A 14,396-nucleotide genomic window follows, 5' to 3' on the forward strand; every position below is an offset into this window, starting at 1 on the left:
CCTTTTGAACCCATTTTCCATTTGGAACCTTGTAAGAAAATGTCATAACCTTTCTTCATACCTGCCTAAGTTGTAGAACAATTTTTATTAGGATTCTTATACTTACAACTCAACACTTTTGCCTATAGTTGTTCTCTCTCCGTGTGTGGCCTCCAATTTAATTTAGCTAACAGTGCCAAATTCTTTGGTTTAGCTGCAGAAATTCCCAATCCTCCCTCTCTCTTAGGAGTTAGGCCTCAGTAATCTTTTCCCAACTGATGGTGTGAAGCTTCCTCTTCTCCTCAGTTGTATCCCATATAAAATTCCTGCTGACTGTCTATCGCATTCAGTGTCTTCCCAAGAAGCATTGGTCCCTTGCATAACATATACTGGAATTGCAGACAGTAATGACTGGGTTAGAACAACTCGTCCTGCGAAGGAAAATAGATGAGCCTTCCAACCAGCAAGCTTACTTTGGATTCTTTTGAAGACAAAATTAAAATCCTAATTGGTAGAACCTGGGAGCTTTAAAGGAAAGCCCAAATATTTCCCAAGGTTTGGGGTAGAGTGAAGATTTAGACAGGACCCAAGCTCACCTCTTCCATCTGCAGAGACGTTTGGAGAAAAATAAACCCAAGATTTTCCATGATTCACTTTTTGTCCAGATAGATCACAAAAGACATCCAATGCATCCTTTATGCTTTGACAATTTTTTTTCATTCGCCTTGCCAAAAAGAACAAGATCATCGGCGAAGAAAAGAAGAGAGAACTCTGGACCACCTCTAGAAGCTCTAACAGGATTCCAAAGTTTAGATTCACATTTATCTTTGATTAAGAAAACAAGCACTTCCATACACATAATATGTATAGAGATTTTGCAAAATTTATAATATTATTACTTGGCCAAAGATATGTAACCACAAACTAATTACCTTGGGTAGTTTGATGAATACCGCATACATTTCCTATTGCTATTATAATTTCCTATTGCTATTATACAGGTTCGAAGTTCGTGTCGCTGATTAACTTATATACAAATATGTAGAAGGGAAGCAAATAAATTCCCCCCCCACCCTGACCTTCCCCCTCTCTCTCTCTCTCCAAATGATTTACCAAGGACGCAGTTGACATATAATGCGTTGCAGTGCAAACTTATCTCTTAATGTACAAGCCATGAAAAAACCCCTTAAACTTAAAAATTTGCTCCACCAAAGAGGGGCATTCAGGCAGAATTTTTCTAAGTTAACATCAATATATATCTAATTATTACTATTCCCTATTCTCGATACCAGATTCAGCTTCAGTCAAATGTTCATCGTTCTCCACTAACAAATAATCACAAATCTCCAAAAGCTGATCGGCAAGAGGAGGAATTCCTGGATTGCGGCCATCGTTGTATCTGTGGGCATTAAAGGTGATCTGCCACACGTCATGCCTGAAATCTTCCCGGCTCTTGTATTCCATCTTCCTCACCTTCTCCTTGATTCTTGATAGATCCATAGGGCGCTTTATGATGTCATAGTAGTCAGGAGCTTCCTTTTTTGAGACTGGTTTTAAGAAAAGATAGGATACCTCATACCGGTCTTTAAGCGTCTCCACTATGTGCTCCAAGATGTTTGCCAAACCAACCTGTGGGGCAATTAATCAAGAATTTGATATAAATGGGAATTCATGCAGAAATTACAAAGTGAGTTGATATATGTGAACAGAAACTACAAATGTTAGCATCCCCGCTAACAGCCAATCTATAAAAGTAGACACTTCAACAAAAGTAAAAAAGAAAGAAAGAAAATTAAAGGCAAAGAAACAAGATGAATCTCTTCCCTAGATTTTGTTTTTAATAAAAAAATAAAAAAATAAAAAAAAAATTGTATTACCAATAGGGGTGTATTTAAAGCAGCTTCACAAAAGAACAGGTTGGATAAAATAATCCAACCTCCCCTAGATTTTATTAAAAATGCATTAACCTCTCTTGTTTTTTAAAAAATTACTCAATTACTGCCCAAGTTTCATATTTATTATGCACTTTAGTCCAATCTATTACTGATACAAACAGAAACCTTTAACGCCAAAATTAATATTATGTGAAATAATAAAAGTAACCTCACCTAGTTAATCAAACTTTTGAATACATATGATAAGGGCTGTTAAACCCATTCTTCCATCAATAATAAGAGAAACCTCTCTCTCTCTCTCTCTCTCTCTCTCTCTCTCTCTCTCTCTCTCTCTCTCTAACATATGATAGTTTAGGTATACTGCAACTCTTACTCCTTTCATTTTAAGTCCAACGGATAGGTAGATGTTCTTTGCAAGGCAAGATCGACGAAAAATTCATCTACAATCAATTGAATAGAGTTGTCTCTTGCAATTGATCTTTACCTAAAGTTTATCTATGAGGTGAGATATCATACCATACAAGATAAGACCACCATCAATGATAATAATGGAGCAGCACATGAGGAAGAAACCTACACAGAAGAAATTAAGATAACAAGGTAAGACTAAGCACAGTACCTCTCCCCCCTTACGACGCTTTGTTGGTGGGCCATAATCTGCACCAAACTTTCCAAGCTCAGCAACAGGCCTCCTTTTTGCACTTCGTTCTCTCTCTGGCACCCTTTTGTCATTTCTTCTTGTTCTGGGGTCCTCTACATACTCCTCTCTTATTTCAGGCCTCTTCTTCTTTTTCTTCTTCTTTGCCTTCTGTCTTTCTTCTTCCTCCCTCTCACTTCTGATTGCTGCTGCATATTTTTTTATCTCTACTAACTTTTCTTGCCCTTCAAACCATCTTCCATCCTCTCTAGGTTTCTTTTTTGCAGACTCCTCAGCCAAAGTCCTCCTCTCCAGCTTCCCATGCTTTGCAATATTTGATAATTCAACTATTCTTTTAGTCTTCCGGAACTCAAAACTAGGACTTCCATCCTGACTGACCTGGTCCAGGTCAATAATTTCTTTGGGCCGTTTGATTATGATTTTCTTCTGAGGCTGTTCTCTATCTGTTTCTGTAGGTGGCCGTATCACGATAGAGCGTTTATGAGATTCCAGCTGATCTCTTACTGTATTTGCTGGTGGTCGTATTTTGATAGAGGGTTTAGGGGTCTCTGCATCTTCAGGTTTCATCTTGTTGGGAATTATTATTTTATTAACCTTAACAGCTGACTTCCCAGTTTCAGGATTGGGAGTGACTGGTTGGTCTGAACTTAGTGCTGCTTCAACAGCAAGATTATCAGAAAACTTATCGATGGAACCACACTTGAACTTCACTGGAAGAACTTTTGCCTTCAAACTAGATTTTTCAGCCTCAGGAGTTTCGACCACGGCAATTTTTGTAGCACTTTTTGGAATAGCCTTCTTTGTCTGAGTTTTCTGCTGGGTCTGACTAGAAGGATCCAGAGGTTTTATTTTTACAGGTGCCTTTTCTGGATCAGCAGTTTCAACGTGTGCTTCTAGATCTTCTCCATACTTAGGGCAGTTCTTGTTTGTCCTCATATGTCCAAGCTGGTCATCAAAAGGTGAACAGTCAATACTTAATCTCTCTCTCTTTTGTTAAAACATCATAGCATCTCTAAAGTAACAAGGTAATATTACACACCTGACCACATGCCCCACAAACAAAACTCTCTCTTGCAGATTTCTTCTCCTTAAAAACCTGGTTTCAGTCAGGAGAGTTAATTAATGCAGTCTTGGGCAGCAGATGTAAACACTATATGTTATGACAACCATTCACAAAAAAAGCATGTACTTTCAGATTACAACCATACAGCAGATTGGCTCTAGAACAGAAATGAACTCAAAATAAGTACAATTCAATACTCCCCTGTAAAATGAAGCAGTTTTCCAGACATTTGAAATTACATCCACCCAGAAAAATAAACATTTTTAGAAGGAACCACTGCATATAACACAGTTTAAAACCAGATCAAGGGAAAATCACTAGAGCCAAAATTTGTCTCCATTCTCAAAATTTTTTTTAAAAAGTAAAATTTCATTAAAAAAAGGTTAGAAGGGCGCCAACCATTTTTCTCTGCTCTCATGATAAGCTAATGGACAATAATATGTGCGCATTCAATAAAAATTCATGTTTTCCCAGTAAATACACTAAATTCTTCACGTGCTTTCTAATAATTCTTGTAAAATTGTCATTTTGGGGATGATTCCTGGTAGATCAAACAATTTCATCGAATTGAGTATTATTGTATATTATTGTATGTGCAATAAGAACACCATACCAGCAACATCAATGAACCTGACTACTTAAGTTGTTCATAATACATTTTTAGCTTTTAGAATCTATTTCTTGGTTCAAGATCCCCCTTCCTTGACTGGAATAAAAAATAAATACATCTATTCCAGCCATATGGGAATGGGAATATGAACTTATATTCTATAGCATGACAATTGAGTCGATTTCATGAATATATGTTTACTCCATACTGGGAAAGACCACAATAGGGTTAGTCTATATACATTCTAATTATGAAAAGGGATTACCCAAGCATATTTAAATGAGCACTACATTTACATATGGATCCCTATCTTGTTACATTCCGCTTAGGCATTATAAAAAAAAGTATAGTAATTCTCAAACAATAAATGAACCAAAGATGCATTGGTATCAATAAGGCACTCCAACATTTGGCATTTAAGGGCCTCTGATAGTTACTGCTAGAGGAAAGTGTGGTTTCAGGCTATATCAGGTTTAAAGATAAATTTGGGGAAATCAGAATTGGTACTAGTAGGTCATGTGCCAAATGTTGAAGTACTAGCAGACATCTTGGGATGTAAAGTGTTTGTGCCACCACTTGGGCCTTCCTCCTTTAGGGGCAACTTTCAAACAAAGGCTGTATGTAATTCTGTTCTGAAAAATATAGATAAATGCCTAGCTGGGTAGAAAAGGATGTATCTTTCCAAGGGTTGTAGATTCATACTGACTAAAATCACTTTTTCTAACCTATCAACCTACTACCTATCTCTATTTCCCATTCTCATGGGGGTAGCTCATTCTATAGAGCAACGTTATGAATACCGTTTCGGTGCCAATTCCAGTTTGTTCATTGAAACGTAATATCTCGGTACCGGCCTATTTCAGCATACAATTTCCGGATTACCGTATATAATAATAATAATAACAAATTTTATAAAAAAAATTATTATTATTATTAAGCTAAATATTCAAATTGCAAAGAAAATACAAGTTTTGTAAAAAAAAAAAAAAAAAAAAAAAAAAAAAAAAAAAACACCATTACATAAATGATACACCTTCCAATAAACTTCCCATTTACTTGCAAAAGTCTTCCCCCCCCCCCCCCCCAAAAGCCCACATGAATATCATCTTTCCCTAGGAGCATTGATTAGTTTTAACACTCCTTAATTACCATGAGTTCTCTTCCCAAAAAAGTTACTATCATCTTCATCTTCTATCTATTTTTCTCTCACGGACCATACACCCTCTCTGACTCCATTCTCATCTTTCTTTCTTTTTCCCCACCACACCAGCAGATCTGATCCACTGTTTTCCTTCTACAAACATCAACAAAGTAAGGATGTAAGGGACTTGTCTAGTCATCTTTTCCTTATACTCTGAAATCATATTTTGTTTTTGGTTTAAGGAGAAGAATACCCAACACTCATTTACTTGCAAAAGTCTCCCTCCAGCCCACGTGAATATCATCTTTCCCTAGGAGCATTGATTAGTTTTACCACTCCTTAATTACTGTGAGTCCTCTTCTCAAAAAGTCACTATTATCTTCATCTTCTTTCAATTTTTCTCTCACAGACCATACACCCTCTGTGACTCTCCATTCTCATCTCTCTTCTTTTCTTTTCTTTTTCCTTTTCCCCCACCACACCAGCAGATCTGATCCACTGTTTTCCTTCTACAAACATCAACAAAGTAAGCATGTAAGGTGCTCGTCCAGTCATCTTTTCCTTATACTCTGAAATAATATTTTGTTTTTGGTTTAAGGAGAAGAATACCCAAATCTCATTCCGGCCGGCCAAATCTTCTGTTTCAGCCAGTATTGACCGTAACTCACCGGAACAGCCCAAAACTTTGTCCGAGATGGAACAGGGGGTTATCATTCTGCTTTGCATATCAGTACAATATTTTCCGGCCATTCCGGCCGGAACAAAACAAAATTCAAAACATTGGTATAGAGAAGTTGCAAAGGGATTTCTTGTGGGGTGGAATTGGAGATAAGTTTAAGTACCCTCAGGAGCTTTGGGCAAAATTCTAACTGTTGATAACTCACGAAGCAGCGAATAATCATTATAGATTGGTGTTGTATGTGTAAGATGGCTGGGGAAACAATGGATCTCCTAGCTTGAGAGCTTTGGAGTATGGTTTTTTCTCCTTTTCACTGGGCGGGTGATTCCAGAGCTTTTAGCTTGTTGGCAAGGCAAGTTTGCCAGATGTAGTAATATAGTAATTTGGAATGTGATACCGCATTTCTTACATGGTGCATTTGGAGAGAGAAATGCCAAAAATTTTGAGGGTTGGGAAAATTTTGTTCTGAATCTGAAACTTTTATTCCTCAAATCTATATTTGAGTGGGTGAATGCTTCTGGTCTCTTTTCTTTTGCCAGTATGCTTAAGATGCTTGATGCTGTACTTTTAGTACTTACTGTTGGTGTATGTCTTGTATACATCCTAAGTACATGGGTTTTGCCCCTTTGCAGTTTTATTATTTATTTTTTTAAGATATATTTTTTCAGTAATAACAAATTTGGATTGCTTTAAGAACTCAAATAGATATGGAGTATATGAGAGATTCTCTTAAAGAACTAAAGTCTAAGATTTTAAAGATCCACAAAATCTACAATAAAGCATTTTTGATCTAGATAGTGGATAGATGAATCTTGCCAATAATTATAGAACATTCAAACAAAAAACGTATAAAAGCATATTTGATCTGGATAGATGAATCCTAAGGGTATGTTTGGATGGAGGGAAAGTAAGTGGCTGGAAATTCCAGCCACCTTCTAGCCACCTCTCCTCTACTCTCCCTCCATCAAATCATAGGGTAAATCCTTCAAAGATCACAATAATTTCTCTATCTCCAAATTGTTCAAAAAGGCATTGAGGAGTCACATTCCAAATGAGGCTATATGTGTCTACCAAACAACCCTTGCCAATAGGAGTAGACATCTATCACCTTCTTTGAAATCATCCAGTGAATTGCAAAAAGATGTAAGAGCACAAAGCAAAGCAATAGCAAACAATCGATGAAGTAGTAGTTGATACAATATAATATATATATATATATATATATATATCTTCTAGTGTTTGGAAGGGAACCCCAAACTATGGAGCCGGGGATTTTGAAGAAACTAAATGGGAACACACACTCTTCTCAGGCATTCTTTCCTATCCAAAATCATACTCTCTATCACCTCCATTTTTTTTTATAAGCAAAAATAATTTATATAAAAAGAAAGAACGCTCAAAAGCAAGCATCTGCAAAGAATTACAACAGGCACTCATGATGTCCAAAAAATCAATAATAGAACTTCAGGATACCCCCTAATCAATGTACAATATTCAAACATAGTTCTCAAAAAGCTTTTTTGAATATCTTGCATGGATCTTCATTCTAAAAAGTTCAATGATTCCTCTCTCTCCATATGGTCTAAATAATGCAACATGTAGCTTGCCACACTACCCTATTACAGTGGCTTCCAAACACCCCTCTAAATAGTTAACAAATCAATTACTTGGCATGGCATTACCCAACGTACCCCAAAAACCACAAGTGCAAAAGACTAAAGCTCCCTAGTAATAGTACAGTGCAACAACAAATGCTCAAAACTGTTTCAACACTGCCCTTACACATGATACATCTATTAAAAATCACTAGCTTCCGTATAACAAGGTTATCTATCATCAATACAGAATTCAAAGATGCAGTCCATACAAAAAAAAAAAAAAGCTAACTTACTTGGAACCTTACTGGCCCAAACACCTTTCCAAGGGAATACAGAATTGAGTGCACACTGCAAACATGCTTAAAAGGACTAACACTGAATTTCCCCTTCCCATCTGGCTTCCAAAATAAACAATCCTCATTACTTTCTACAACCTCTTTAGAGTGAACTACATCCATGAACTAATTCACCCCTTCTATTTCCCAACCCATGAGCTCATTCCTCTGTCACTGCCTTAATTCACATGTCATTTTTTACTTTTTATTTTTCTCACTGCCTTAATTCACTTTTCATTCACTTACCTTGAATCAAATCACTCTCCTTTAATGCTAGCTTGACGTATTCTCATTAGCTAATCAGGGTTGCCCACATCTACTTTCCACCATTCTACTTTATCATAAATCATATTCTCTGCTTCCTCCCAATTTGTAAAAATGGTCTAACAAAACCTATTTGTAATAGTCATACACTCTTCCTTACATTATTGATTCTCTTAGCATCACTATACTAGACCTAATGATCATATCAATTATAAAGACATTAGTATAGATGGGAAAATACATAGTTGGGGGACAGGGACAGACCCAGGTAGGGGCCCAGGCCCCCTGGCCCAATTTTTTTTTTTACTTATTTCATATATCATTTCTATAGTTGGTCCCCCTTCCAAAACCTTAGGGCCCCCCTCCAACTAGAAACTATCTAACCAAAAAATTGAACAAAAACGATAAAAACATTCACAATGGTGATTGTATTTTAGCAAACTATTTTACCACCAAAGAACCATGTGTAATTGGAAAAGCTAAAGCTAAATTTTTTGCAACTACAGTAAACTGGTATAAATACCAATTGACTGTAGCAAGTTGTTAAAAATAAAATACAATATTTTATTAATATTATCTCTACCTTCAATTAAAAAACTAAAATTCTCTCTTCCTTTATTATTTTAATGAGTTATTCATATTATTCTAAAATGATGTGGTAAAAAAATAGAAAATTTGATGTTGGGTGAATTGTAAAATGAGGTGGTAAAATAGATAAAATAATTTTTTGAGGTGCTAAAAGTTAAATCCACTACTATGAATGCTCTAACTTCAACAACAACAACAACAACAACAACAACAACAACAAAAAAAAAAAAAAAAAAAAAAAAAAAAAAAAAAAAATCCTAGCCAACCTAGTATTAAAAATAAACATTATTATTTATTTTTTTGTCTTTGTTGGTAGATGATTGCATCTTAATGTATTAAGAAACAATAATTTTGTGTATTTATAATTTGTTAATACTATAAAGATGCCTATTTGGAGTTTTTTTTTTTTTTTTTACTCCGGCCCCTCTAGCTTGAAATCTTAGGTCTGTCCCTGGTCGGGGATATGGGTATCCTCATGCGGCTTTTCTAGCAGTTGATGCATCTTTTAAAAAATTTCTAATGTAGTGAATTTCCAATAAGTACTGAAAGAATCTTAATGTGTGATGCCACCCAAGACAAAGAAACAAAGATGAATGAGGTCACTTGCCTTGACTTTATCTCCCGATATTTTGATTTTCTTACTGACTAGACCAACACTTGTGATATCATTCTTTTTCGTTAAAGCTTTCACCTTTCCATACTTGCCTTTTTTCGCAATAACATTTTCTACCTGCCACCAAAACACAGAGCGCATTCTATTATCCTCAATTCTACCAACTACCATCATTAGAGAGGACGGGGGTACATGAAAGACAGAAACTCCATATGTATTTGAAACAGGTAAATAAAACCAATAAGCACGAGTGGAATATATAATGCAAATCATTCCTACCTCCTTCATGTCTTTATTAAATATCTCTTTGGAAGAATAGGACCCATCAGGTTGGGCAGTACTGACAATTTGCTTGATCCGATTTGTGTTCTCAAAACCAAAACTTGGTTGCAAGCCCAAAGCCAGCCCTGTTTCCTCCCTCACAACTTTAGTCTTTTTCTTCTTCCTCCTCTCAGCCTCATCATCTGCAGAAAAGTTTCAAGGTGAGATTTGATGACGTTACAACAATTACTACATGCCAAAAAGTTACAGATTTAGAATGGATTCTGCCCAAATATTAATATCCGTTTCATGCATTGACAAAAAAAAAGTATCCAACTATCTATAGAGACAATAATTTTATTTTTTGGCTGATAGTTACAATCACATGCAAAAAAGTGGCCTAATCAATTCCATGAGTTTTCCAAAACTTTTTGGCAAATTAGAAAAAAAAAAAAAAAAAAAAAAAAAAAAAAAAAAAAGAAAAAAAAAAAGATATTCCCTCCATCTAATAGCATCTGTGTAGCAGAAATATAATTATCGCAAAGGCCCATAAATGTGAACAGATAGAAGTTTATAAAAGCTCCCCCATATATAATACCACTGTGTTTGAAACTCCTTTAGTGAGACTAAAATATCAATACCTTCCATGAGTAACCTGCATAATTCAGCAGCTTCAGCAGCTTCATCTTCATTTTCCTCTTCTGCCTGAGCTATGGATGGGCGTCTTCTCATTTTGAGCCCCTTAACACCATCTGCTTTGTCATGCTTTGACTCATAGTTACCTACTTCTTCTTCACATTCCTCTGCATCAAGAAGATTCTCTAAATCCCCAGCAAATGAATCAAGATCACTATTTCCTTCAGAGTCACTCTCATTTTCACGATCTAAGGCAGAAAGACTCTGAACTTGTCGTTCCCAAATCTCCTGACACTTCTCTCTTGTCTGCTGTTGCAGTTGAAGAAATGACATCCGCTGGCCACGCGCATACTTGCTGATAGTTGTGGGATCAATCTGTATCCCCGATGCAGCTTGCTCACTTGAAAGTTTGCGTATCATAGCAATACGGTGCCACCTAGTCAGTTTCGCAATCTCCTCCTCACAAACATCAAACTTCAGAAGAACCTGTAAATTCATACACAGTTAAGAGATTAAAAACATGAATTACAATAAATATAAAACAAATTTTAAAATGCAAAAAAGAAAAAAGAAAAAAATGTCATAAAATTTGGATATACTAGTAGGTTCCAATATCAATAGAAGAGCAAGAACTATTTTTCTCCACTGCTTAAAATGGTCGTACCCAGTGCGCAAAGCTCCCAGTTTTGTGGGGTAAGAGAGGTCATGGTAGGCAACCTTACCCTCAATTTTTCTCCTCTACTACTAAAGAAAAAATAAAAAATACAAAAAGTCATTCAAAGTACTGTGCCTTCCCCAAGGATGAGAAATGCTATGGTGATAGGAAACTATGACATGATTTTGCGAGAGAACAAGCAATACAAGTAGGATAGTAGAGATTCAAAGAAAAACCAGCAGTAAGGAAATAGAAATCAATTATTAGCTTCCAGTCAAATCTCCACATGCATATATATTGCAATCCATACATCAAACAAAATTAGTTTCTAGATTATTCTTCTTAAACCTGAATAACAAAAGGCTAGAAGCAAAACTCATGCATCAACTAATACATAAGGCTAGAAATAAAATAACTCCTGCAAAAGTAAGTTAACCCAGAAACCTCTATAAACCATTAAAATGAATCTAATAAACCCCCTATGCATTGTTATCAACAATCACCTCTGGTGTTGCAAAAAATTGAGCTTTGAGCAGTTATAAGGTTTTTCTTTCTACTCACAGGGAAGTAAAAAGGTGAAGGCACTATGTGACCAAATTTTTGTTAAAGCATCCAATTGAAAAGCTAAAGTTCTTCTCTTAACACAAACTCTCACCTCCAAAACCAACAGAGAACACAATGGAAATAGAGAAAGGCCAATTTGACCCAACCCAAACAGAGACAAATGACCCGCCCTGTGGACTCCAAGAAAAAACTCAAACAAACAAAAGAAAACCAAAACCATAAGCTATCAGTTAGCAATTTTATCCAGCTTTCTAACACCAACTCTGTTACATAGACTCAGAACTTCACCCCAAAGTATCCATGTCAACAAAACTAATATGGATACACATATTGAAACTCACATCCCAGATTCTATTGGAATTACAGATACAGGTTCATCTCCCAACCCAGAGAGAGAAAACAAAAAAGCTTAAATTCCACACATTAGCACCGGGCATGCCTAGGTGTGAAGGAATGTACAGAATCTGACTGCATCAAGAATTAGCTTATAGCAGAACTTCAGCAATCAAAGGCAACCTTGCAAGAGCCCACTTAGTGTCCAAATAAGTTCTGATGATCAAGGTTAAGACCAAGAGAAAGCACGAAGAAATTTAAATAGGAAGGCAATTTGCCTTTTCTTTAGTTATTGGTAATTACACATGCACCCATTAAATCTTGAAACTACTACCTCACCCTCCGCATGGCTCTTAAAAACAGATGTGCCAATTGAGTTAGACCTCATTTGTAATTTGCAAGTTTAGTTTGCAATTGTCATGTTCCTTTCTGCCTTCACAACTAACATTCTTATAAGTAATTGGGACATTTTAATCAAAAGAAGAGAAAAACAACTAAACCGCTTACACGAGTAGTGTACATGGGTTTTTAAAAAGTCAAATAAAAGTACACAAGTAGAAATGATCCAGCAAAAATAGAGATTGAATAAATACTTATAGCAGCCATCTAATCATATAGAGTATGAAATAATAATAGTTTTTAATTCAGAGGGCAAGCACTCTATGCCTTTCTTTCCAAATAAGCCACAACACAATGAGGTATAGCACCGCAAATATCTACATTGCGATACTAACCATGGACCATATATCATGAGCAAAGGGTAAATAGAGAAACAAATGATCAAGACTCACCACTTCGCTTACACATACAACACCAATTGACCACACACAACCTCCATTTACGAAGATTATCCATTTTTAGGATTCTCCCCATTGCAGCTGTCCATACAAAAAAGCTACCTTAGTAGGGACCTTTACATTCCAAATACTCTTCCATGAAAACTGTTGGGATACCTTAGGGGAAAGAACTTTATAAAAAGACTTTACCTCAAAATTGTAGTAAGGATCTAGGATAAATAGAAAGTACATCCCAAAAAAATTATTTCCATTGTGAGTGTACCTATAATCTGCCACAGAACTACAGAAACTTCTTCATCTCAACCTGATTAGAAGAGATCAGGAAAGGTATCCTTAAGCATCACACCCCGCACTAGCAATCATGTCAGAAGTGAACTGCAGACCCACTACCAACCTCAAAATTAATAAACCTTGCAAAGTTATTTCTCCCATTTCTAATATGTTTCCATAAGCTAACACCATGTGAATCCACCACCACCCCAAGTTCCATGCACACCAAACACTTCCATATTTCAGGTCAATCATTGTACACCACAGAACATCTTTTTCAGTTGCATAGCGCCAAAGCCAGTTTCTTAACAAAGTTTAAATAAAGTGAGCAAGCCACTCCCTTGTTGGACCAGTTTGCAAATCGTCTTCCAACTAACCTAATGGAATTTAAAAGCATCATGGAAACCACCCCCAGAGAAAGTCCCTAGGAAATTTTTTACGACAATGAGTGATACTAGCAAGAAGGGGAAACAAAGAAAGGAAATATGCTGTTAAGCTAGAAAGAGTACTCTTAATCAAAGTGATTTGTCCTCCCTTGGAAAAATAAACCTTCTTCCACCCTGCTAATATTCTTTCCCTCTTTTCTAGAATCGGGTCCCAGATCACCTTAGACTTAAATCTTGCGAACTTCCCCAACAAGAACCATATCAGAATTTCCTAGATTTATTTTGAAACCCAAGACAGCTTAAAAACAAAGCAAGACACATTTTAAATGGCCAAGCCGTTCCAGATCATTGCCACAGAGAATTAAAATGTCATCGTCAAACAAGAGGTTGGACACCATCATCAGAGAGTCATTCTTAGGCTGAGTGCAAATGTAGTAAGATTGGCAGGAGGCTCGAGATAAGATAATTCTTAGGCTCAGTGCAAAATTACATGTCCTTGTCAGATTACATTAGTGCTTTGCAAGAGGTTTAACACCCTAATATATTGAAGGGAGACTCAAGGAATGATGATTCTTAGGCTTAATGCAAATTTACATGTCCTTAAAGATAGCTATCTTTACTACAAGAAAAATATCTAGAAGTGCCTCTCCAAGCCTCACCAGGTCCCAAAAACAATCACTTGGTGGAAAAGAAGCGATGCCTCTGTAGGAGGCTCGAGAAAACAAATCAGGAGACCAGACAAATTTGAAACTTATATTCTTACCTGCATTAAGTATGTTACATGTTTTGTTTTACATGTTTTTCTTTAACCTTACTTTTATAACATTAATCTGTAAAATGTTATTCAAAGATATTTTTGTAATTTCCAGATTGTCTAAATGTTGGCTTCATTCACTCTAGTGGTACACATGTCTTTGTGCTATTGGACCAAGAGAATCTAAGGTTTCAGAATCCATAATAAAAGGATTGTGTAGTTCCTACATTAGGAGTCCAAAGTCCTATGAGAATTAAGAGTACTCAAAAGTCTATATGTATGCATCATGTTACACAATAAACTTAATGGAGATCACT

General features: G+C 36.1%; 1 protein-coding gene across 2 annotated transcripts in view; it reads right to left on the reverse strand.

Annotated features, from left to right (window-relative positions):
• Positions 1-891: 891 nt before the first annotated feature.
• LOC115968655 (transcription initiation factor TFIID subunit 1) overlaps positions 892-14,396 on the reverse strand; it is a 45,806-nt gene continuing 32,301 nt past the window's right edge. For both annotated transcript variants that reach the window (XM_031088102.1, XM_031088101.1), the window contains exons 17-22: positions 10,326-10,806; positions 9,703-9,887; positions 9,418-9,540; positions 3,572-3,628; positions 2,494-3,477; positions 892-1,608 (exon numbers count right to left, since the gene is read on the reverse strand). In XM_031088102.1, the coding sequence (XP_030943962.1) occupies positions 1,249-1,608; positions 2,494-3,477; positions 3,572-3,628; positions 9,418-9,540; positions 9,703-9,887; positions 10,326-10,806 (2,190 nt within the window). In that variant the 3' untranslated portion in view covers positions 892-1,248. The remainder of the gene's footprint in view (positions 1,609-2,493; positions 3,478-3,571; positions 3,629-9,417; positions 9,541-9,702; positions 9,888-10,325; positions 10,807-14,396) is intronic.

The sequence above is a fragment of the Quercus lobata genome, chromosome 11, assembly GCF_001633185.2.
Source record: "Quercus lobata isolate SW786 chromosome 11, ValleyOak3.0 Primary Assembly, whole genome shotgun sequence".
In the NCBI taxonomy this organism is placed as follows: domain Eukaryota; kingdom Viridiplantae; phylum Streptophyta; class Magnoliopsida; order Fagales; family Fagaceae; genus Quercus; species Quercus lobata.